The 22,123-nt window shown below is 42.1% G+C and overlaps 2 protein-coding genes across 8 annotated transcripts in view; both read right to left on the bottom strand.

Annotated features, from left to right (window-relative positions):
* Positions 1–114: 114 nt before the first annotated feature.
* On the bottom strand, positions 115–7,406 carry otx1 (orthodenticle homeobox 1). Its single transcript, XM_039783409.1, has 4 exons — positions 7,074–7,406; positions 4,190–4,379; positions 3,525–3,676; positions 115–1,954 (listed from the first exon to the last, which is right to left on the bottom strand). The coding sequence occupies exons 2-4, from the start codon at positions 4,284–4,286 to the stop codon at positions 1,208–1,210; spliced, it is 996 nt and encodes a 331-aa protein (XP_039639343.1). The 5' UTR covers positions 4,287–4,379; positions 7,074–7,406; the 3' UTR covers positions 115–1,207.
* A 4,093-nt stretch (positions 7,407–11,499) lies between these two features.
* ehbp1 (EH domain binding protein 1) overlaps positions 11,500–22,123 on the bottom strand; it is a 160,362-nt gene continuing 149,738 nt past the window's right edge. For all 7 annotated transcript variants that reach the window (XM_039783401.1, XM_039783405.1, XM_039783406.1 and 4 more), the window contains 3 exons: positions 21,625–21,698; positions 13,250–13,364; positions 11,500–12,693 (listed from right to left, as the gene is read on the bottom strand). In XM_039783401.1, coding sequence (XP_039639335.1) covers positions 12,603–12,693; positions 13,250–13,364; positions 21,625–21,698 — 280 coding nt within the window. In that variant the 3' untranslated portion in view covers positions 11,500–12,602. The remainder of the gene's footprint in view (positions 12,694–13,249; positions 13,365–21,624; positions 21,699–22,123) is intronic.

Raw genomic sequence — 22,123 nt, 5'->3', positions numbered from 1 at the left:
AGGAATCTTGAGTTTGTTATTTGCTGGTGTACATGCACCTTAAAAAAAAAAACAAAAAAAAAACTTGACTCCCTGTTGGGAATCAAACCGACAGAATCCACTGTAGAAAATAAATATGACTTAACGGATCTTTATTGGATGAACATGTATGTAAGGGTGGTTTTGCCTTAAAGATACATTCAACATCTTACTGTCATTTTGGAGCAATAAATCAACATTTCCTCTCCAAAACTAAAAATGTTCTGACTCCAATATCAAGCCAAGTGCTGTGGTTCAAACATGTCCAATATCACGACAATGCCCAAGAGAGGAGGTCTGGTTTGAAAATGTATAGCGGTTAGAATAATAACATCCGGAAAACAAACTGTAACCTGGACAAAGGCCCAGAATAGTTCTGCATCTGTATTTTAGATTTAGAGATTTTCCCACCCCAACACATTTCAAATTGCCAAAACATTTTTCTGAGTAAAACAAGTATATAAAAGCTGAACTTTATGGCCAATTTGTTCTCTTTGGAATATTTGGAAAGATTTACATACAGGTTTTTTTTTTCTTTTTTTCTCCCAAAGTGGTAATAAACAATTTCAAATTCGGAAAAAAAAAAACAACAACAACTAAACATGGTCACTGTAACTGACCCAAATACATATTTACATATTTCAGCTTCTCGACGCAGCTGACTAAAAATCTCTGTCATCCTAAAATAACAAATTTCAGAAATAAAAACTATACAGGATTTGATTGGGTTTGGAGGTAAAAAGGGCACTGCAGGCAGTTCCTGTCGGTGCACCAGAGGGGAAAATATTCCTCCCATCCAGAGAGCTGGTGGTCAAAGGAGTTTGGTTGAAATGACTTTTGTAGTTTTGAAAAACAGTTTGGTTTTCTTAAGGTCATCCAAGAATTAACGTCTTAAAAACCCATTCGTCATTGACAGGAAACTGCTCCTGATGTTTTCTCGTCACAGGACTTGAGGGACTGTTTCTCTTCTTTTTTTTCTTCTTTTCTTTTTTTAAAAAGACATGGGAGGGTGAGAGGGAGGAAACACAAAGTCCGATCGCTGAGCATTCCTGCTGCTATCTTGTAATCTTATGGTTCATAAACTCTTTTTGCCTTTAAAAACAAGCAATATGCTAATCTGGAAAATAAAAGAAGAAGAGGGAGCCGACGAGCAGGGAGGGAAGAAGGAGGGGGGGGGGGGGGAGCCTGATCACAAGACTTGGAACCTCCAGGAGGCCTGGTCTTTGTAGTCCAAGCAGTCTGTGGTGTTAAAGTTGAGCTTCCACGAGGAGGCTGCAGTCTGCTCTTTGTAATCCAGGCAGTCGGAGGAGTTGAAGGCCAGGCCGGAGCCGCCGTAGGCCTGGTGGTGGTGATGGTGGTGGTGGCCTGACGACTGGCTGATGTGGTGGTGCGGGTGGCCCGACATGGAGGAGGCCGTCATGGGGCTGAGCTGGTGGGGGTGGTGGTGGGAGTGCATGGGGGCCAGGTAGGAGCCGCAGTCCACGCCGCTGAAGTAAGAGCTGGATGGGGTGGGGTAGCCCTGGCCGTAGCCCGGCGTCTGGTTGTAGGACATGGGGTAGGAGGTTGCGGCGGCAGCGGAGCCTGACATTGAACGCTGCATACAGGAGGCGTTAGAAGGTGGTCCGGGCTCGGGGAGCGGGGCCACTGCAGGAGCAGGAGCGTTTCCAGGGGAGATAGCGGGGCTCCAGATGGAGGAGACGGTGCTGATGGAGGTAGAGGTGCTGCTGAGTGCAGCCGGGCCCGTGTGATTGGTGGAGGAGGATGAAGACGAGGACGAGCCGGTGCTGGAGACGGCAGGAGGCGTGAACTGGCCGCTGCTCTCAGAGCCGGTGCTCTCCCGGGCCGGGGAAGACTTCTTCTTGGGCGGCCTGGCTTTAGCACTGCTGCCGCTCTGCTGCTGCTGGCGACACTTGGCCCTCCGGTTCTTGAACCACACCTACAACCGAGAACACCAGCCAGGAGTTAGCAACCGTACACACAAACAACCTCAGCATTTCCATAATGTACTCCCATGCTGGGAGTACATTATGGGGGAAAATTGGGGGTTATTAGCCATCAAGGTTCATTTCCACCCCGGCCCCTTGGCTCGGACCAGCCAGGGGTCCAATTTCATACCTGGTAGACGGCTCTAAGATAACAGGTTATTGGGTTTCACCACACAGTAGGGTAACTCTAGAGCACCGAAAGGGTAGGATCATGTAGAGCATTTTGTCACACACACACACACACACACACACACACACACACACACACACACACACACACACACACACACACACACACACACACACACACACACACACACACACACACACACAAAAAAAAAAAAAAAAAAAAAAAAAAAAAAAAAAACACACACACACACACACCACACACACACACACACACACACACACACACACACACACACACACACACACACACACACACACACACACACACACACAGAGAGAGAGAGAGAGAGGCCTGCCTTGGTTTTCCCCTAATGCCTTTAAAGAGTAGTATTTGTTCAACATCACAGTACACCACGAAGTTGTTTGTGGGGTATTTGCTAGCATACTCTTAACCTCTTCAGTGTAGATCCCATATTTCAGATCAAATTACACAGCCTTCAGTTAGGTTGCATCAAATAATAATGAAATAAGCGACGGATTCAGCTGTAAAGTAAGCTTTTCTAATCTGAAACGCAGCTTTGTTTACATCCATGTGTACATACTGTTTAATCTGTTGGATCCCTGCACGAATTAAAGTGGTGAACCAGTGTGGTGAGCTAAACCAGAAGCACAGGTGGGAAAGAGAAGATTTGTATGAATAACCACAACACTTGAATGCAACCCTGCCGTTAAACTGCCCCTCCTCACGTTTAATGGCAGGAACACGTTACAGTTACTTCCCCAGTAACTGATCAACAAACCAGTCTATATCATTTTAATACCAGTTATAATCTCACCATTATCGATTTTTAAAATGTATCCATAGGTCCATTATTATCCTCTTAAAAAACTACCAGGTCTAAAATTATCCATTATTTTCCTCATAAATTATATAATCCTTATGTAAGACGATAAATTGTATAAATACTACAAAAGAATATTGTACAACATGAACATTTTTAAAACAGACTTCTGCTCTCAAAGATCGAGGAGCAAAGACACTTTTAAACTAACTCACTTGTAAAAGTGCCTAATCAATAATGTTTAAGTAACAAATGCAACACAAGCTCCTCGCAAAAAACAATGTTAATGTTAGTTCAACATTGTCAGCTGAAATCCTCGTTGACTATTTGAAATTAAATGGCGATCGGCCTATTACGTTTTTATTATTAGGCCTATAACGTTAATTCTATGGTTATAAAGGGTCTTCGTATGCAACACTTAAGCGGTTGAATGTGAGCTGATAGCATCATTTATCGTCGAGTTAACATGTACTCGGAGCTGGCCCAGGTGTCGGGACGTTTCCACCCTTTTACTGAACATTATTAGAGAGGCTAGTGCTTCAGTTCTCACCTGGACTCTGGACTCCGGCAGGTTGATTTTCAGTGCGACCTCCTCCCGCATGAAAATATCCGGGTACCGGGTTTTGGCGAACAGAGACTCCAGGACGTCGAGCTGAGAGCGGGTGAAGGTTGTCCGCTCGCGTCGCTGCTTCCTGGGAGTCGCTGCAGAAAAGAAGAAGAAAATACTCAAAGACAAACCTCGGACGTCTATTTTAAATATTATTGAAAGTTATGGGATTTATCTGCCATTATAAAGTTTAGTATTTCTTCTCCCTGTTTATTCTTGCGGTTAGTTAATAAAATAAAGACAATTTACCTTTAACCTCTCTTTAGTTTGTCATTTCTAAAGAGAAGGTTTAACTAAAAGGACTATTTAATATTCAAAAATGGACTAAACAAAACCTACTGCTCCTTGCAGAGTTTTCTTTCTTTTTTTAAAACACCCAAACCACACGTTATTATTATATTATTATTTTAACACAAATTAATATTATTAAATCAGCCCCAAAAAACATTAATTGACATGTAAATATTTTGGCAATTTTCTTCACGATGGCTGGAGCTCTTACAGTTCAGTACAGACTGGGTGCCTTCATGTTTATTAAAAGGTGTTTCAGTGTGTGTGTGTGCGCGCGCGTGTGTGTGTGCGTGTGTGTGTGCGTGTTGGGCTCCTACATGGGTAGCCCACTGAGGGGTGCAGCAGGTCCATGGCAGCGCCGCTGAGCCCCAGGCCGTTGACGCCGTAGGGGGGCTGTTTGAGGTAGGACATCATGCTACAGGCGGTCACTGCTCCACCCAGCTCAGGCCAGTGGTTCGGTTTCCCCCGATGCTGCAGCTTGACGGGACAGGGGGCCGATCCAAGTCACTACACACACACACACACACACACACACACACACACACACACACACACACACACACACACACACACACACACACACACACACACACACACACACACACACACACACACACACACACACACACACACACACACACACACACACACACACACACACACACACACACACACACACACACACACACACGACAGAGGAGAACACGTTAGAAACATTCAAGGATGAGAAAAACTAAATGCTTTTAGGCTTATTGCAAACAAAACGCGCAGGGAATATGTAGAAAAAAAGACTTATCAAAAATGTGAGAAAGAAACTCCTAAATGTATTAATTCCATAACATTTACAAAAGAGGTTTTTTTTTTATTTAGGGGAAGAAGAAAGAAAATCTCGCTTCCTAATCTATTTTCCAATTTATTCAAACAGGGAGAAAACATTAAGAAAAAACAAGCATTACATGAAGTCCCTAAGAAATCCCATTGTTATTATTCAGTGGCAGTAGGATAGATCTAACAGCATGAATTAGTGGACGAGAAACTGGTCATTTAGAAGCAGAGACGCACATTAAATCCCTTCAGGAATATTGGATTTTTAGTGAGGGGATAACGGGGTCAAACGGCTCCACCTCACGACCCCAGCGGAGGAAATAAAACCCACAAACTGACGCTACTCAGCTTTTAATACACTAACCAGAGCGTATTCACATGTTCAGCCTTTTTAACTTTAAACCCAAGATGAATGAAAAACTGAATCAAACTGACGCATGTTATGGGACCCTGAGAGTTTTGGTCAATAAATCATTGCTATTCTGAAACTATTTGTTTCCATTTGTGTTCATTTTTCTGGGCACACATTGAATGGCCATTCTCTACACATCTTTTAATTGACCAGCACACCACCTCCTACCTGCAGAATATTCCTTTTTTTTGTTTGTTTTTTTAAAATCATACACTTCCTATGTTGTAAATACGTGACTTTTTACATCAGAAAAGGAACTGTGATCTAAATCCTTTTTTCTCAAACAGTAATACATATTCCAATCAATTGGCCTCTATTACGTAGCCTAATGCATGTTAGACGGTCACTGTGACCTTATCAAATTTATTTATTTCCAAACTATGGTCACTTTTAAAAAGTCTGAATATGAATTTAAATGAGAAAACTCTTTTTTGCAATTGTGTTTGAATTAGTTTTAGTATTCTCACTTTTCCACGTGTGTGTGTGCGCGTGTGTGTCATACACACGTAAAAAATGGATTATGAATGGAGTTTGATAATCTTAAAAAAAAGAATAAAAAAAAAAGAATCCAAAACATTATAATCCCAGCTGTGGCTGTGTGAAGTCTCTCTGTCCTCGGGTCATTCTGTTGGTTTCGGGTGGTCAAACTTTGTATTTTGACCACAACGAGGCTCCTGTGGATCTTCTGAAATGAACTGAATCCAAAACAGAATCAAAATCCGAAATAAACTATTTTGCCTGGAACGCAATTTTTACGTTTTCATTTTCAGAGAAAGATCTGGATCTCATTTTTGTAGTTTCTAAAGATATGAACTTTAATATCGCTTTGATTGGTCAGGTTCCTTCTGTATTTTAACGCTCAGGGGGAAAGAAACTAACTTTATTGAAAAAAGTAAACAGTCTCCACTTCTTCGTTTTCAAAATTAAAATACGAATTGTAAATTGATATTTTCTGTAAAGCACAACTATGATTTTTTTTAACCCTTTCCGTGGCTTTTAAATGCTGTGTAGTTTAATTGCATAGACTACTTTTGTTTGTTTGTGTCGCTCGGACTGAATTAAGATTACATTTCAAGAAAATAAAAAAAATAAAAGCAGAAAATAAAACAAGCTCATCTTAATCAACTAATTTAACAATCAACGCATCCTTAAACATTAAACCCACCTGCATTTACATTCAGAAAACTCGGATATTATTGCTGATGGTTTGAAAGGCTGAAATCTTTTTCATAAACTGATCAGTTTGATTTTTACCTTTAAGTGAAGAATTCTCTCCCCCCCACACAAAAAAAGCGTGTGAATTAAATTAAATGAGTGTCTCTGAAGAGCAGATTATTTAAACAATGAGCTCCTAACTGACCAAACCAAACCTCAACGAACCAAACGTGTATTCCAGCGGATTTTTAAACCGAATTTGCAGCCCTGCCAGGCCGGAGTGAAAAGGCGAGATCTCGGTGCAAATGAACTCAATTAGAATTTAGATTAGACCTCCGGGGAGAGAGCGTTTCAGAAGGGCTCTTATCAGCAAAATAAATTAACAAAAACCAAAACACGCCTCTCCAATTATCTACTAAGTGGTTCAAACGCTTTAATGGCCAATTGCTCTCAAATAAAACTCGCAGGAATGAATTGGAATGGAAAATATGAAAATTATCTACTCAGGAGGAAGTTGACTCAATTTATCCAGTTCAGGTCGGAGTCCTCCACGGTGCGGATTAATTGATATCTCATCTTTACAAATATATACATATAAAGCACACAAACGTGCAGCGGTGCAAATTGAAATCATGTACTTCACATGTCGCAGTTTAACGTGAAAAGACATTCCTAAAATAAATAAAAAAAAGTGACTTTTCTGTCGCTTTCACACTTCAGCTGCTTTTTCAACACGCATAGTCAAGTTGCTCGGAGTAAAAAAACTAAACCTGATCTACATGAAATGAGTAAAAGAGAAGAGCCATTACCTTGTTTTATTCCTCTTCCCTTCTCCCGAGCTCTCGGGCCGCAGGAGGCGAGCAGCAGTAAAAGTATCCAGCAGTAGGAAGTCTGCAGGGCATAAAACCTCAAGCAGCGGCAGACTTGCTCAAAAACAAACAACAGTGTGCAAACCGAGCGACATCACGGAGAAAACAACGCAGTTATCAGCACGCGGGCGTCACCGCGTCCTCGGTGCGGTTCCGGGTGTTTTTGCAGCCAAATAAATCAAACTCATTTGCTTTCAGGGGGCTTGTCGTTGTCTGTCAGAGTGTTAAGGTGATTTCTAATGGAGACGGATGGAGATTGATCACCTTCTCTCCGCCCTGCGCCTCTATGAGCGGAGGACACCTGCGGATCCGCCTCCTTCAGCCAATCGGCGCGCGTCCCCGGTCTGACGGACGGCGGGGGCGGCCTATGGGCGCGCAGAGGCAGCCGGGAGAGCCCACTCCCACTTACCCCCCCTCCTCTCGGTCCCGGTCCCGAGACCAGACGAACTAAAGAGGTTTTTGAAAAAGATAGAAATGTTTCACAGGCCTGCAGGAGAAACAGAGAGTGTAGCTAAGCTCTGCTGTGCTGTGCGTAAATGAAGATAGTCACATTTCACAGGAAGAGTTTCTTATTGTGTTATTTGCACGCAGCTCACAAAAGGAAGAGGTGCTGGAAGCATCTAGTATTGTCAAAAAACTAAATCTGCGGACTTTTCCTCCATCTAAAACTTATTTTCTTCTGAATAATAGTCCTGTTTTCTTGCTTCCTTGAATTGCACGATGCCTAAAAGTGTCTTATTTATCGCAAAAACATCTAACCAGTTGTTACATGAAATAAAAATCACGATTCGGAATGTTTGAAGAGAAAAAAAAATGAAGTCAAATGGTTGTGTTGAAGCTTAACATGTTTGAAAGAGCGTTTAGTTTGACAGAAAGCCGCATTTTAATTTATCGACAGCAGAAAAACCCATTTCCTGAAGGGCCGGGAAGCCTCAGCAGCTTTTTGAAAAAAATGTATTAATACGGTTATTATTACTGTTAATTCCTCTGTGATGATATTTTGTCGCCTCAAAAAGTGTTAAAAATTAAAAAATGAGGAAAGGAGTTACATTTATCCATTTTGATTTTATTGTGATACACTCCCCCCCCCTTTCTCTCTCCACACACACACACACACACACACACACACACACACACACACACACACACACACACACACACACACACACACACACACCAGTCCTCATGAATATTAATGCGGTCTAATCCCCATTTAGAATTACATTTGAGGATGGTTGACGTAAAGTTTAATAGGGATAGACCTCAAACTCACTGCGGAGGAAAAAGAAAAATCCGCAGACGAAAAATCAGCACCAAAAGCTGCGGTCACTGAATCAAATCATGCACTTTATATGTCGATGTTTTTTTTTATGTGTTTTAACCCATTACACACAACACAAACAGTATTTTATTTTCTGTTGTTTGGCCTGTGTGTCAGTGAGGGTCGTGGGGATGCAGCTCAGCTCGGTGGATCTCTGCAAAAACATCAACTTCTGTAAATGAGTCCTGAGCGAGCTTATATTCAGAGAAAAAACTGCAGGGATGAGAATTATATATTTGTGTGTGTGTGTGTGTGTGGAGTATCAAAGTGGAGGCCTTAAAAGACTTAAAAGTCATCGACGAGAGCACTTTGACAGAGAAACTTAAACATCAATAGTCGCCGTGAGTAATGTTGGAGGTTGAGTGTAGTGGCCTGCAGTGATGCTGCTTATTACAGGCAGGAACACAGTGGAGGATAAGGGCGCCTGAACGCATCGAAACGCACCTTAATACTGTATACATGAATTATTTTACGCAAGGAGGCCAAAACAGACTGACGGTGCCAGTTGAGTGTGGTCAAATGTATGAATGAGGCTATAACGTGGAGAGAGGTGATGTGCAGAGAGAAGATGCGTCCCCATGTTGGCGTTAATTGATTTGGGTTTGTGTTGCCAGGCTGCTGACTGGAGGTCAAACACCTTTACGCACCTTTTTTTTTTATTTCCTACCACATCTAAAGGTAGTAGAGCAGTCAGAGGGCCCGCGGAGGGTCCGACCGAAATACCATCACCCCTCCTCTCCTCTCCTCTGCACACTCACACACAGGCTCCGTTAAATTATGCAAAAAGGCCATTCAACAAATATGGCCCTCACAACACAAAAGAGTCGGGTTATTCTGACATTTCCCCTTACATTTCTTGTTTTTTTTTTCTACTCTCTCGATGTGAGTAAGACCCCGAGATAAACCCCTGAACAAGTATCAAGTTATCAAGTTGCACCAACCTTTTGTAATAAGAGTATTTTGTCTAATCCCAAATTGCAGTTGAATTTTCTTAATGCTGAGCTGGTAAAGCCTGGGATTAGGCGGCGAGGAGAGGAGGGGGAAAAGTTTTGTCCTTTCAGCCGGCAGGATTGGAAGCGGGGATCTGCGGGGATGTTGTCGGTGCTTATTAAAACGATGATGCATAAAACACAGTGCTGTAGGAGCCCCGGCGCTGCACGCAGAGACCCGGGCTCCCTCAGGTGCAGTTTTTTGGACGGCGGCGGGGAAAGGAAGTAATGCAGAGGCCGAGCGGCGCTCAGCACCTGTGAGGTGAGGCCAGGAGACTTCAAAGCTCAGGAGATAATCCATTCGGCTGAAGGATCCTCAGCTGCACAGCAGCGCCGAGGCACCGCCGCCTTTTACGCAGCGCTTCGCTCTTATTCACTGAAAAACAGGAAACTGACTCCAAATGTTTTCCCCTCTATCAGCCTCAACAGGAACATTAGAGAGCCGAGAGATGCTGCTGAGGTAAGACAGGACTCTGTCTGTCATTTTTATTCTTTTCCCACTGCCAAAAATGTTTTCTTATAATATTGGATTTATCAGATGAAATTCTTTCATAGACCTGAAAGTCATTTTCACTAAACCTGCAGTGATTTAAGATGAGGGGAATAACTTCGCTGGATTTAATACTGATGTTAAGAGGAAGGAACATAAACACCTTAGTCAAATTCAGGAGTTCAAGTTTTACGCATGAACATTTGTCAGAATAAATCCAACCAGCTTTTAAAAGAACACAGAAAATATTTTAACTATTCATACAACAATTTTAAATCCATGTAGAAGTGACCGGTATTGTGATTAATTTGAAATGTTTTCTACACACACACACACACACACACACACACACTCTCTCTCTCTCTAGCTCTCTCTCTCTCTCTCTCTCTCACACACACACACACACACAAACACACGCAGCCTTCTGACGGCACCGAGCAAAACGTCCATCGCCGTTTTGTCTCTTTGCTTTTATTCTCCAGATTACAGACCCCCGTAAACGCGCAATAATACAAACTAAAACAAAGCGCCTCGGGGGACGTAAAGTGCGTAATGTGCACGTACAGTCGGTCCCAAGCAGAGAAGAAACGAATCAGCAAATTAATTTGAAAGTATTAGAAAGGCCGGGGAGGACGTCTGCTGTCACAACCGATTTTGCTGCTTTAATCGGGGATGTGAGGCTGCCTGCGGGGATGGTGTGCGGGGTCCTACCCAGACATTCTGCTTTTGATCGCAGGAACATTTTTTCACTCTTTATTTTAGTTTGACATCAGTCTGCATTCCGAAAACTGATGCAAGTAAAAACAAAAAAGGTACATTTAAAGTGGTGACACTTTTTTTTTCTCAACATTCTAAAATGAATAGGCTATTGATAGTTTGTGCAGTTTTTATTTCCCTGTCCATCAATGGTTGCGGGTGACCGAGCCTCTCCTGCTCTGCCCCCGTCTCCAGCGCGCACAGAAGCGGCCTAGAGAGAGAGAGAGAGAGAGAGAGAGAGAGAGAGAGAGAGAGAGAGAGAGAGAGAGAGAAGCATCTGCTCGGTACAAAGTGATTTCTCTAATCTTCCTCGGTGGAACCTGTTCAGGACCGACCTCAAAGAAAAACCCGAACGCCAATTTTAATTTATAAACACGCACAAGTCGCAGGGGAATTGAACAGAGCGCCGAATAATAAGCATTGCTAAACGAAACGCTCGCTGGTGAATGCAGTGATAGGGGCCACTTATGTGCAGCGCTGCAGCCGAAGACGTGCATGCATTCAATAAGTTTTCGTTGTGTGAAAAAAATAAGGAAAAAAAAACATAATGGAATATGATCTAGATCATGTGGGATTGGAGGTAAAAAGGTAAACAAAAAAAACAAAAACATTGATTGAAAGTTTTGAAGATTAAAACTTTTAGAAATGTTTGAGCAATTAGATAAATGAAAATAACAGACTTTAAAGGCACCAAAATTCGTCGTTCGAATATATATATATATATCTCGATTATAAAACTGTGTCCAAATGCTTGTACATTTAATCCCTGCAGTTTTAAAATCTATGGAAACAAATACGCCACACGCTGCCTTTGTGGAATATGAAATCATAAGGACTTTATTATTGAAGACTTGGGTTATGACACTGGAATAAATAAACAGATAAATGTTCAACACGTAAAGGACATCTGCCCCAGATGTGGAGCTCTAAGTGATGCACGTGGAAGCATATTTCTCTTCTTCAGAATACAATAAATAGAAACCAAAAGTTGTTGAGCAAAATGCACATGAAATGTGACGACAGTTTCACTTACAAGCAGCTTAAAAGGACAAACGGCAATAAATAATATATATATTTTTTTGTTTTTGACTGCATGAATCCTGACAAAACAAAGAGGATTTTGGAAGCTATTGGTCAGAGCAGAGATGAAAATATACAACAAAAGTTTTTTTTTTTTTTTTTTTTTTTTAAAACATGATCTTACTTTTGGTAAACTGCTTTCAAGCCAACACAATAAAAAAAAAAGCAATAGGAAAGTTAAGATTAATGCAAGATTTATGAATGCGTTCCCCCCTTTAAGATATTTTACAAGTAAAAACTCTAAAATGAAATAATTAAAAGATACAGTCAAGTAATGAAGTAGCTCGAAAAGACTGATATTATAACATTTTTTTTTTCCTTTTAAAAGTCCAACTGAAACGTCATCTTCTCAACATGATGAAAAGATAAAAGTCCCCCCCCCCATTAAACCCAGTTGTGCTGTACCTCAAACTGACCGCTCTCCACATTCAGACAGAGAAGGCTGTGCTGCTGCTGCATCAGTACACGCAAATGTCACACAGGGTTTGCTCTTGTCTCGTACATATTTATATTACATACAAGTACCGTTCTTTGTAAAGAAAAGGAGAATTAAAATAATTAAAAAAAATGGTATATGAGTGGGACAGTTTGAGTCAGTATAAAGTGGGTGCAAAGGCATCGCAGGGGCCTCTGAACTCGGCCCGGTCTCTGTGGGTAATTATACCAAAACAACCACCACATCAGGATTCCAATAACTAGGATATATAATAATAATAGAAATATTTAGGAAAGCCACTCTCCAATCATAATTATAATATTCATTCTTATAATAATGATAACATTTTTTTTTTTATCGGCTACATTTGTTGGTTGCGTTTTTCTGAAAATGACAATCATTGAAGCACACACTTCTCCTCTTTCTTGGCCATCTTTCCTTTGTTCTGCTCCAGCGTCCTCTCCAGGTGCTCGTCCTCCTCCTCGGCCCTGCGGAGGGAGGGCACAGGTCAAAAGGTCAGATGTGTCAGGGGAATTGGGGGGGGAGGGGGGGGGGCGCGCACACACACACACACACACACACACACACACACACACACACACACACACACACACACACACACACACACACACACACACACACACACACACACACACACACACACACACACAGTACGTGCCACAGCAAATGTTGCGGTGCCGCCTGTGGAGTGGCCTAGCGCCAGGGGCAGAGCTCCGACCTTTCACCCGCCTGGCACCCTGTTGGTGGACAGTGCCGCCAATCTGGAAGAGATCCCGCCCATTGCAGGTGTGCTGCTGCTGCTGCCGTGCATGCAGGATGACTGCAGACTGGCTGGAAATGCAGGGCATGTATTTTCACTATGTCTACGGTTTCTGGGGGACTGCTGGAAATGTAAAGATAGGCAGCAGACGCTGTCGCGCTAACTCACCAAAGGGGGTTTGGACATTCCAAGACTTTTACATTTATACGTTTTAGACTGAGACTTGTTTTGTGTCTGGTGTTGGAGGATTGTGGGTAACTTACTGTTTCTCCTGGGCGTCCAGGTCCCTGACCAGCGCGTCTCGTTTGTTGACCAGTATGACCAGCTCATCCAGCAGCAGCTGCTCTCGTCTCTTCTGGGCCTCCGTCTTCTGCCAGTCTGCAACCACACCAGAGGAACAAACTACTTCACCACAGGAGACACTGAGGACTGTTTTTATTCTAAAAACCCTCGAGACACTTGTCACATGGATGAAAAGCTTGATTCTTTTGTCCTGCCAGGAACTCGTGACTGTACGACAGAGCAGACTCATGAACTACCTCACGCTTCAAGACAACATTTTTACAAAGACTTAACTCAGATCCTTCAGGAATAGAAATTTTCCTCCTGAGCTCTTCTAATAAAACACTTTTAACACTTTTTTTGACATGACCTCACTTGTTTCCAGCTCTTTATCAAGTAACCGAGTCACAATAAAGGACTACAGAGCTTCAACATGACAGACAGGTGGTCTGGTCGGATAGTTGGGTAAAAGTTCATCTTCTTATTAACCTGCTGGACTGTGTGGTAACACTCCGTCAGGTTGTGTGTGTGTGTGTGTGTGTGTGTGTGTGTGTGTGTGTGCACACTGATGATGTGCTGACCCGAGCAAACACACTTGAAGGATATTGTCATGTTAATCTGCAGCACACAGAGATATATGAAGAGTCCCATTCCCACAGGAAAAGGATTGTGTTTTAAGATTAAAAAGAATTTCATCATGGCCTATTAAAGGTGACAGCCATATTGTACGTAGCATTTCTATTCATTTTCATTTTAGCCCAAAAACTTTGAAAATATTAGAGTTTTGGATGAATTTTTGAGGTTAAAGTTTAGTAAAATCATCTTGGATATAGATTGATTGAAAGTCCGTTTCTACTTAGTTTAAGACTTAAAAAAAATGCTGTGGTTGAGTCTTCGTGGTCCAATATTTTTCATAGAAACATTTAAATAAATACAAACATCTAAGTGTAATCTCAAAGCCAAACAGTTTGTTCCTCAGCTAAATAAACAAACAAACAAACAAACAAACAGGTGAGCCCCTGACCCTCGTCTCTCAGTTCTTCAGGGCCTTTTTCAGGAAGGGCCCCCACAGGGCCCCACAGGGTCCAGGTGGGACCCCGATCCAAATCCCCTCTCCCTGGAGGGGAGGGGGGCTGCCCACAGGAGAGCACTCGCTCCCCCTGGGGCTCAAATATCCGCCTGGCGCCCTTGGCTCCACATTCACAACACCGGGGCAGCACTCTTCCCTCCCTCACCCCCAAAACTCACCCCCAAACACTGCAGTGCTTAAACAATTGCATCTTTACAAAAATGTGTTTGTTTACCTCCTTGTTGTACAATTTACACAACAATCCAGCATCTGCGTGCATCATGTAAAAACAGGACAACTTGTACATACTTTAGATTAAATTAGATTCAACTTTATTTGTTGTAACCCAGTGCAACAAAATAAATCAGACTAATACAGAAACATCTAAGACTGACAAAAAAAAAGAAGTCTCTCTGCAGATTTTCCGCACTGTCCAACAGCTAAAGGAAAGGCAGGAAATCTCCAGCTATTCCTCAGCACAGTGTGAGAGAATGTGTCCCCCTCAAAAACCCTCCATCGTTTCATATTTAAAAAAAAAAAAAAAAAAAAAATAGAAAGAAATCCTCTCTAGCCCAGAGAGAATTCAAACACAGTGTGCAACTTCGGTGGCGCGTAGGCAACTTCACCCCTCTATCAATATTTAACCGTCTATTGATTCGAGAATAAAAGCAATGTTGTAAAATGTCACTCCCAAAATAAGTGTGGCTTTATTAAAAATAAATATCCCCCCCTCATTGAGTCAAATTGCGGCACTCAGGATGTGTGTGTGTGTGTGAGTGTGTGTGTGTGTCACGCTGGGCCCAGTGTGTTTGTCCTGAAAGGTCTGCGCTCTCTTCATTGGCCCTGCTCGTCCCTTTGAAGTCGACCACAGAGCGAAATGAACACAGTCCCAATATTTGGCTCTCTACGTTCCTCTCTTCCTTTCTCTCCCGTTACCTCCCTCGTTTTATTTTTTTTCTCTGCGAAGCAAATTGACTCTCCTCAGGCTTTGTGGGGGAAATCAACAAATATATATATATATATATATATATATATATATATGTATATATATATATATATATATATATATATATATATATATATATATATATATATATATATTATAATAACTGCCAAATATGTTCAAGCCTGTATCTGAAGAGTGTTTTTTCAATTTTTTTTTAAAAAAAAGGTTAGTTTAGGATACTGAGAAATAAAGACAATTGTGTCAAGTGAAGGAAAAGAAAAGCAGATGAGTCATCATGTGAGTCATCATCTTTAGAAAATTGTGAGACAGGAATGTGTGTATCCAAATCCGCCATAACTCCACACTCTCCCACAATCCTCTCTCTCGACAAGGCCAGCCCACAAGAGGAGGGTTCAGAAAAAAGAAAAAACAAAAACGTCCCACAAAAACAGAGAGGTATGTAAAAAAAAAAAAAAAAACTTTCCTCTTGATCCTGCCCTCCTTATCCTTCAGAGCACATTTCAGCTAAAAAGCCAAAGTCCTAGTCGAGGGGTGTGGGGGTTATGGGGGAAAGCACACTGCTGTCAATCACATGTCACATAGTCCCGCCCCCCTCATTAGGAAGGTAAACAATAAAGAGAGCCGATGAGAGACGTGACCAGGCAACACCAGAGCAGGGCAGGCTGGGTAACCAGACACCCAGGAACAAACAAAACACCCTGCAGCCACTCAGAAACCCCCCCTCCACATAACCCCGCCTCTCCCATGAGAGACAGAGGTTAAAGACTTGGAGGAGTGTGTACAACTCACATGGTGGGTGCGTATTCAGATAACCCTTGCCGTGCACGCCAACGGTAACCATGTGAGTCTGCACAAGGCACACAAGAATGCGCTGGTTCAAATCCCCATGAACCCCTCCCCGCCCGGTCCCTGCGATGCTAAATGTATTCAAGAGAGAAAACTTGGTCCAAAGCCCCGTTCCCTCAAAGCCAGGAGAGACCATCTTACGTGCATCCATCTATCTGTCTCTCACATTTCCTGTCTCTCTCTCTCACACACACAGACACACACAGACACACACACAGAACAACGGTGTGACATCAAAGGATTTGATCCACAGCTTCATATGTCGAGAGACAACGTCCTCCAGAGTCTAGAGTTTAGACATTTACGACTACAAACTTATTATAAACTTAGTCATTTTACTTTTTCTTATCCTCTCTGCTCTCTCTACCTCTTTTTCTTGTGTAAAAGGCCTCCAAAAGCTGGTTTTGGCAGAGGTCCAAGTGGAGTCAAGAGACAAAAAGTGTCACCAGAAGAGAAGAAAGTTGATAGACAGGGGGAAAATGGCTGATAAATACAAACCATCTCAACAGCAACCAGGAGATTTTATTCTCGGTTACATCGCAAGCAAACGTTTAAAACTGATACAAAAATGTAATGATTTAATTCTTGAAGGTTAAGTGTTAAAACCGGAACAGATATGCTTTGATCCAGTACTGACCACATTAAAACAAGTAGTTGAGAGTTAAGTAGTAAGACAAGTATTGTGTCTGTTTCCCCTGAGCCATAGAGCTCCATCATTGTCCAAAAAAAATTAAAAACACATTGACGAGCCTCACTGTTGCACTGGGTGACATGTTCATTTATTACAATGGACATGAGCAATTCTGAGTCAATCCCACATACACCATCCTGATGCTGTAAATACTCACAAGTGCACCAAATGCGTATAAATCTGCAAAATAGTCCCCAACACATACATATACTGCTGTTTGAGTAACATTTGCTACAAACTATAGTGCTCAGCTGTTTTAGGAAATATCTGTCTCCTGATTTGAAAGATGTACGTCTTCAGTAGTTTTATGGTTAGTTTTGGTATTTTCATGGGAATTGTTGACATTAAAAAAAATAAAGAATATCACCAGCTTTACCGTTTATTTCCAGGACACTGACGTTTACAGGCAACTTAAACTAAAACTTAAAACCTTTAATATTCACCTGTTGATGTAACTAGCTTGGTTTTCCACCGTCCTGACTCACAAACTGATTCGATATGAAAACCTTTATGAGACAGTACAGCTCTTAAAAACTGAAACAAGTTAGTTTATGAGACACTGAGCAAGCAGAAAAACTCGCTTCTAACTTTTTAAAACCCAGGCAGATCCAGAAACTGAAGCATGAATATAAAACAAAAGACACATCTGTTCCACCATATGTTAGAATAACCAGCATATAATATCATGTTAGCTACACTACAGGAGGTACTTGGAAAATACTTAAAGTCACATCTTCTGGGGGAGCAATGCGAATATGAACATTTAAAGTACTTTATCTTTGTTTTTTGTGTCACCTTTTTGTCACCTATTATTATTTTCCTAAATTCCCCCAAAAAGTCTGACAACTCGTGGAACGAAGGTACTTGTTATCGGCCGTTCCAGTCAACTAGCAACCCTGAAAGAGTTGGCGACATCATCAAAAGTCGCCTATGTGATAGGATTCCACAGTGCACCTAATCAATCAGGGTCTGTAGCGTGCCGCCCCGATGTGTTACAAAGCCCAAATAGATTTACAAATGGTAAGCGTGTGTGTGTGTGTGTGTGTGTGTGTGTGTTTGTGTGTCAGGGGTGTGGAGAGGGATAAGCTCCTGCATAGGATTACATATTGATTTTAAACATATAAAAAAGCTTATCATATCAAACCGTAACAGGAAAAACTCTGGGACCCGGCTATGCATAAATCCCTTTTAGATGGTGAGAGGCCGTCCACTTTAAAACACACACACACAGGCCCTCGAAGGGAGCCAAGACACAGTTTTGTGTGTGTGCATACATAGGTGTGAATCGGTAAGCAGATAAAAAGGGCATAGTGGATCAATTTTGTGGCAGGGAGATGAGAGTGTGGCATACAGATGGCATTTTCCCACCTGGCATCACACCAAGAAGGTACAAGAGAGGTGGTTATCACGGAGCATGCTCATAAACAACATCAATGCTGGCCCGAGAGCCTCCACTCGACCCAAACTCTTTGCACATTTAATCAAACTCAGAAAACTTTTTTAACATCATGATGTTGGAGAAACGCGTCACTGTGTGCCATTGTTCCTACTTTTCTCTTTTAATCCAGCTCAGAGGCTCTCTGTCCATTACTGTATTTCTATTAATATTTGTTCTCTATTAGTGGGATTATTATTTCTGGACCTGCCTTTAAACCTCTATTTCAGTTAATATCTCCATGTAGTTGATGCTGATTGTTAAAATCAAAACTGCAGCAAAACAACTAAGGTCCCCAAATTATAAAGAGTATTATTGCCGTTAAGTAATCATGAAATGTTATACAGCAATACATTTAAGATTAGAACTTTCTCTCTGCTTCTGCATTTTCCACCTCTGAAGTATTTCCTTTCCTCCTCTGTAACGTCGATAGGTGTTTGAAATTTGTTTTATCACGATACAAAAAATAACTGTTGAGATCTTCTAAGTCATAAAAATAAATCTAAGAAAACTTTTGAAGAATTTGTTCTTTAGCAGAATATCAGCTTCAGAGTTGATTTCAGAGGAATCCTCTCCTCCTGACTCCTCTTTTCACCTCAAAGCACTTTCGTCTTTCTTCCTCTCGTCCTCTCATCCTCCCTCTCACGTGTCATGCAGCTCAAGTCAGCAATATAAATGTAGAATGAAACGTCATGAGTCAAACTTTTTTTCTCTCTCTCTCTCTCTCTCTCTCTGTTCTGGTCTGGTCTGCAGCATCAAACGGAAACTGAGCCAAGCAGCTAAACCCAGTTAACTTAATACCTCCTGCTTTTAACTCTCGTCTAAATCTAAAATGTTTACACTAATATACAGACTAATCTTACGATCTTAATCTTACTTTATGTCAGTGTTTACAAAATCATCCAAGTCTGGTGCAAATGGACAGGCAATACTTTTTAATAATTTATTATACTAAAATGCATAGAAATAAACTGTTAGCATTGTTAGCCAGTTAGCTGTAGCACACATTGACCTGGACAGACTGTGCTTGTGTATGTATATGATGAAGACTGTGGTCAAATATGTAACTATGTGTGGCGACTGAGAGGAAGAGATTGAGCCAGAATAGTGTGTGTGTGTGTGTGTGTGTGTGTGTGTGTATCATTGCAGGTTTATATTTTTCTCAGCAGGTGTGTGTGTCAGGGCAGGTGTATCTTATCGAGATGTGTTTTTTTTCCCTCCCTCTGCTCTGACTCACAGTGCACTCTCTCTCTGTGTCATCGACTGGCCAACCAAATCAGCAATTACTTGCACGCCCGACCATCGCTCAATGGACCTGCCCAAGCACCAAATAAGAGCTGGGGAGATGGGTGGCGAACACACACACGGTCACAAATACACACATATAAAGACAGACACACAGGTGGACATACAAACACACCGGTGAGATATAAACACAAATGCAGAAAAACAGACTCACTCACACACACACACACACACACACACACACACACACACACACACACACACACACACACACACACACACACACACACACACACACACACACACACACACACACACACACACACACACACACACACACACACACACACACACACACACACACACACACACACACACACACACACACAAAAACACCCCTCTTCCCAGCAGCTCAGAACTAGCTGTGGCTGCTAAAGAAAGGTAGAGCCTGTGAATGTTAAGTGCCTCCGTTAGGGAGGAAATAAGGCAGGCTGATAAGTTAGTCAGCTGCAAATCTAACAAGTCCACATGAAGGCAGAGAGGAGCGCGGTGACACGACACACACCACCTCTCCACCTCACACACTATCTCTGCTCTCTCACCTCCACACACACACAGACAAGCAGGTGGACACACGATACACATCCGATACATAAAGAAATACAGACACACACACACACACACACACACACACACACACACACACACACACACACACACACACACACACACACACACACACACAAAAGACAAAAGCAGACTAGCACACATACTTCAGCTCATTACAATAAACAAACAAACACAGACACACACACAAAGTGAAAGCAAACTCACTGGTACACACACACACACACACACACACACACACACACACACACACACACACACACACACACACACACACACACACACACACACACACACACACACACACACACACACACACACACACACACACACACACACACAGGCATATGAACCAGAGAAACTGAAATCCTCTCATTTGACTCGAGCTGTGGACACGCTGCAGCTCAATAAATATAAATAAATAAAATGACCGTGCGAAGACCGATCAACCTGGATGCAGGCAGCGTGGCACCGTCTGCAGCTCCTGCTTGGCTACGCATGTCTGCTCCCCCCCTCAATCCCCTCCCTGCCTGGCCCACCTCCTTTCTTGCTAATTACAATTGATTTATTATGGACCCGGTAGCTTATCAGGCGCCCGGTGAAATTACAATGGGTGTCCGAAGGCTGCGAGGAGAAAGAGGGGTTGGGGATGGGGGCGTTGGTGGTCAATGTCGAATGGCAAAATCAATTAGCATTGATTGGCAAAAGGTTCATTTTGCCAAAGAGGACGCAGTCGAAGGGGATTAAACTTCCCTGGCCCCCTGACAACTTTGATACGACACAATGGCTGCTTTTCTGGCTGCGGTATAGTTAACAAGCTTTCAATAATATAACCGCATCTGTTTTGTTTTTTTTAACCTCGCAAAACCGTCTCTCAATGTGGCTGGATTTCAAATCAGGCATCGGCTAGTCGGGGGCTAGGTAGGAAACAGATAGCATTGATCAAGTATCAGGAAGTGAAATCCCTCACAAGCTCGCATCTTAATCCTCATCAAGAAGCCGACATAGAATTCAAATCATCCTGCTTCAGGCTCTTGATGAAGGCTGGCCAACAGCCGGACAGAATGCAAGAAAGGCTCATAAGACCATACAGGTGGAGAAAGATGGATTAGACAGTAGCTTTACTTTCTCTTTGTTACCAGGAAATGCAAACTCTGTTTGTCTTCTCTAGTAGCCATTTTGACAGCTAAAGAAACATTATCAGATGTTCTGAAAAGTGACTCCCTGACAGATTGTTGGTTACTTTGCTTCCCATTTGCAAACAGTAGCACAATCCAGGAGATTATTCTAAATCAGTAGTGATCCTGATTAATTTAAGCGGAATCATTTGATGGTCAAAATGATTTTCTAACGACACAAAAATAAGAGTTTGAAATTTAACAGTGCAAGTAAGTTTGTTAGTAAAACAAAGGAAAATAAATCCTAAGACCTCCTGAGTGTGTGCGTGTGTGTACATGTGTGCGTGTGTATACCTACCCTCTATGGCCAGCATGGCTCTCAGCTCTCTGTTCAGCAGTTCGAAGCGTCTCTCCAGATCGTGCTCTTTCTCCCTGTGGCAAGTTAGAAAGAGAGAGAAAAAAACACACAGACAACAAAGTTCATCAATATGTTAATGACTAAATCATTAAGCACTTAAAGAAACCTGCAATAAACATTGATTCAGCTACTCGCCTGGACCTTCTCCGGCTTCGCATTAATCTACTGCACATAACTGATACACATACTGCGCTCACACTCACGCCCTGGGTGAATGTGAATGTGTGTGAGGAAAAAAAAAAGGGAATATAAAGAGAAAAGAAAGGTGGTGAAAATGCATAAAAAACGAGTGACAAGAAGCATAAAGGAGAAGGAAAAAGACAATGAAATAAATGTGTATCTACTGTATGGACATGCCATGAGTGTGTGTGGTCTATATGTGTGTATGTATGAGTATATGTGGGGTATGTGTGTGTGTGTGTGTGTCTGTATGCAGCAC

Source organism: Perca fluviatilis, chromosome 19 (genome assembly GCF_010015445.1).
Source record: "Perca fluviatilis chromosome 19, GENO_Pfluv_1.0, whole genome shotgun sequence".
NCBI lineage: Eukaryota > Metazoa > Chordata > Actinopteri > Perciformes > Percidae > Perca > Perca fluviatilis.
This window is presented reverse-complemented; position numbering and strand designations above follow the sequence as displayed.

Bases quoted from the DNA above. Each gene is read 5' to 3' on its own strand.
- otx1 (XM_039783409.1), bottom strand. From the start codon at position 4,286: ATGATGTCCTACCTCAAACAGCCCCCCTACGGCGTCAACGGCCTGGGG. The intron at 3,677-4,189 runs GTAGGAGCCCAA...TCTTTTCTGCAG, and splicing joins CCCCTCAGTGGGCTACCCAT to CGACTCCCAGGAAGCAGCGA. The intron at 1,955-3,524 runs GTGAGAACTGAA...TCTCGGTTGTAG, and splicing joins TGCCGGAGTCCAGAGTCCAG to GTGTGGTTCAAGAACCGGAG.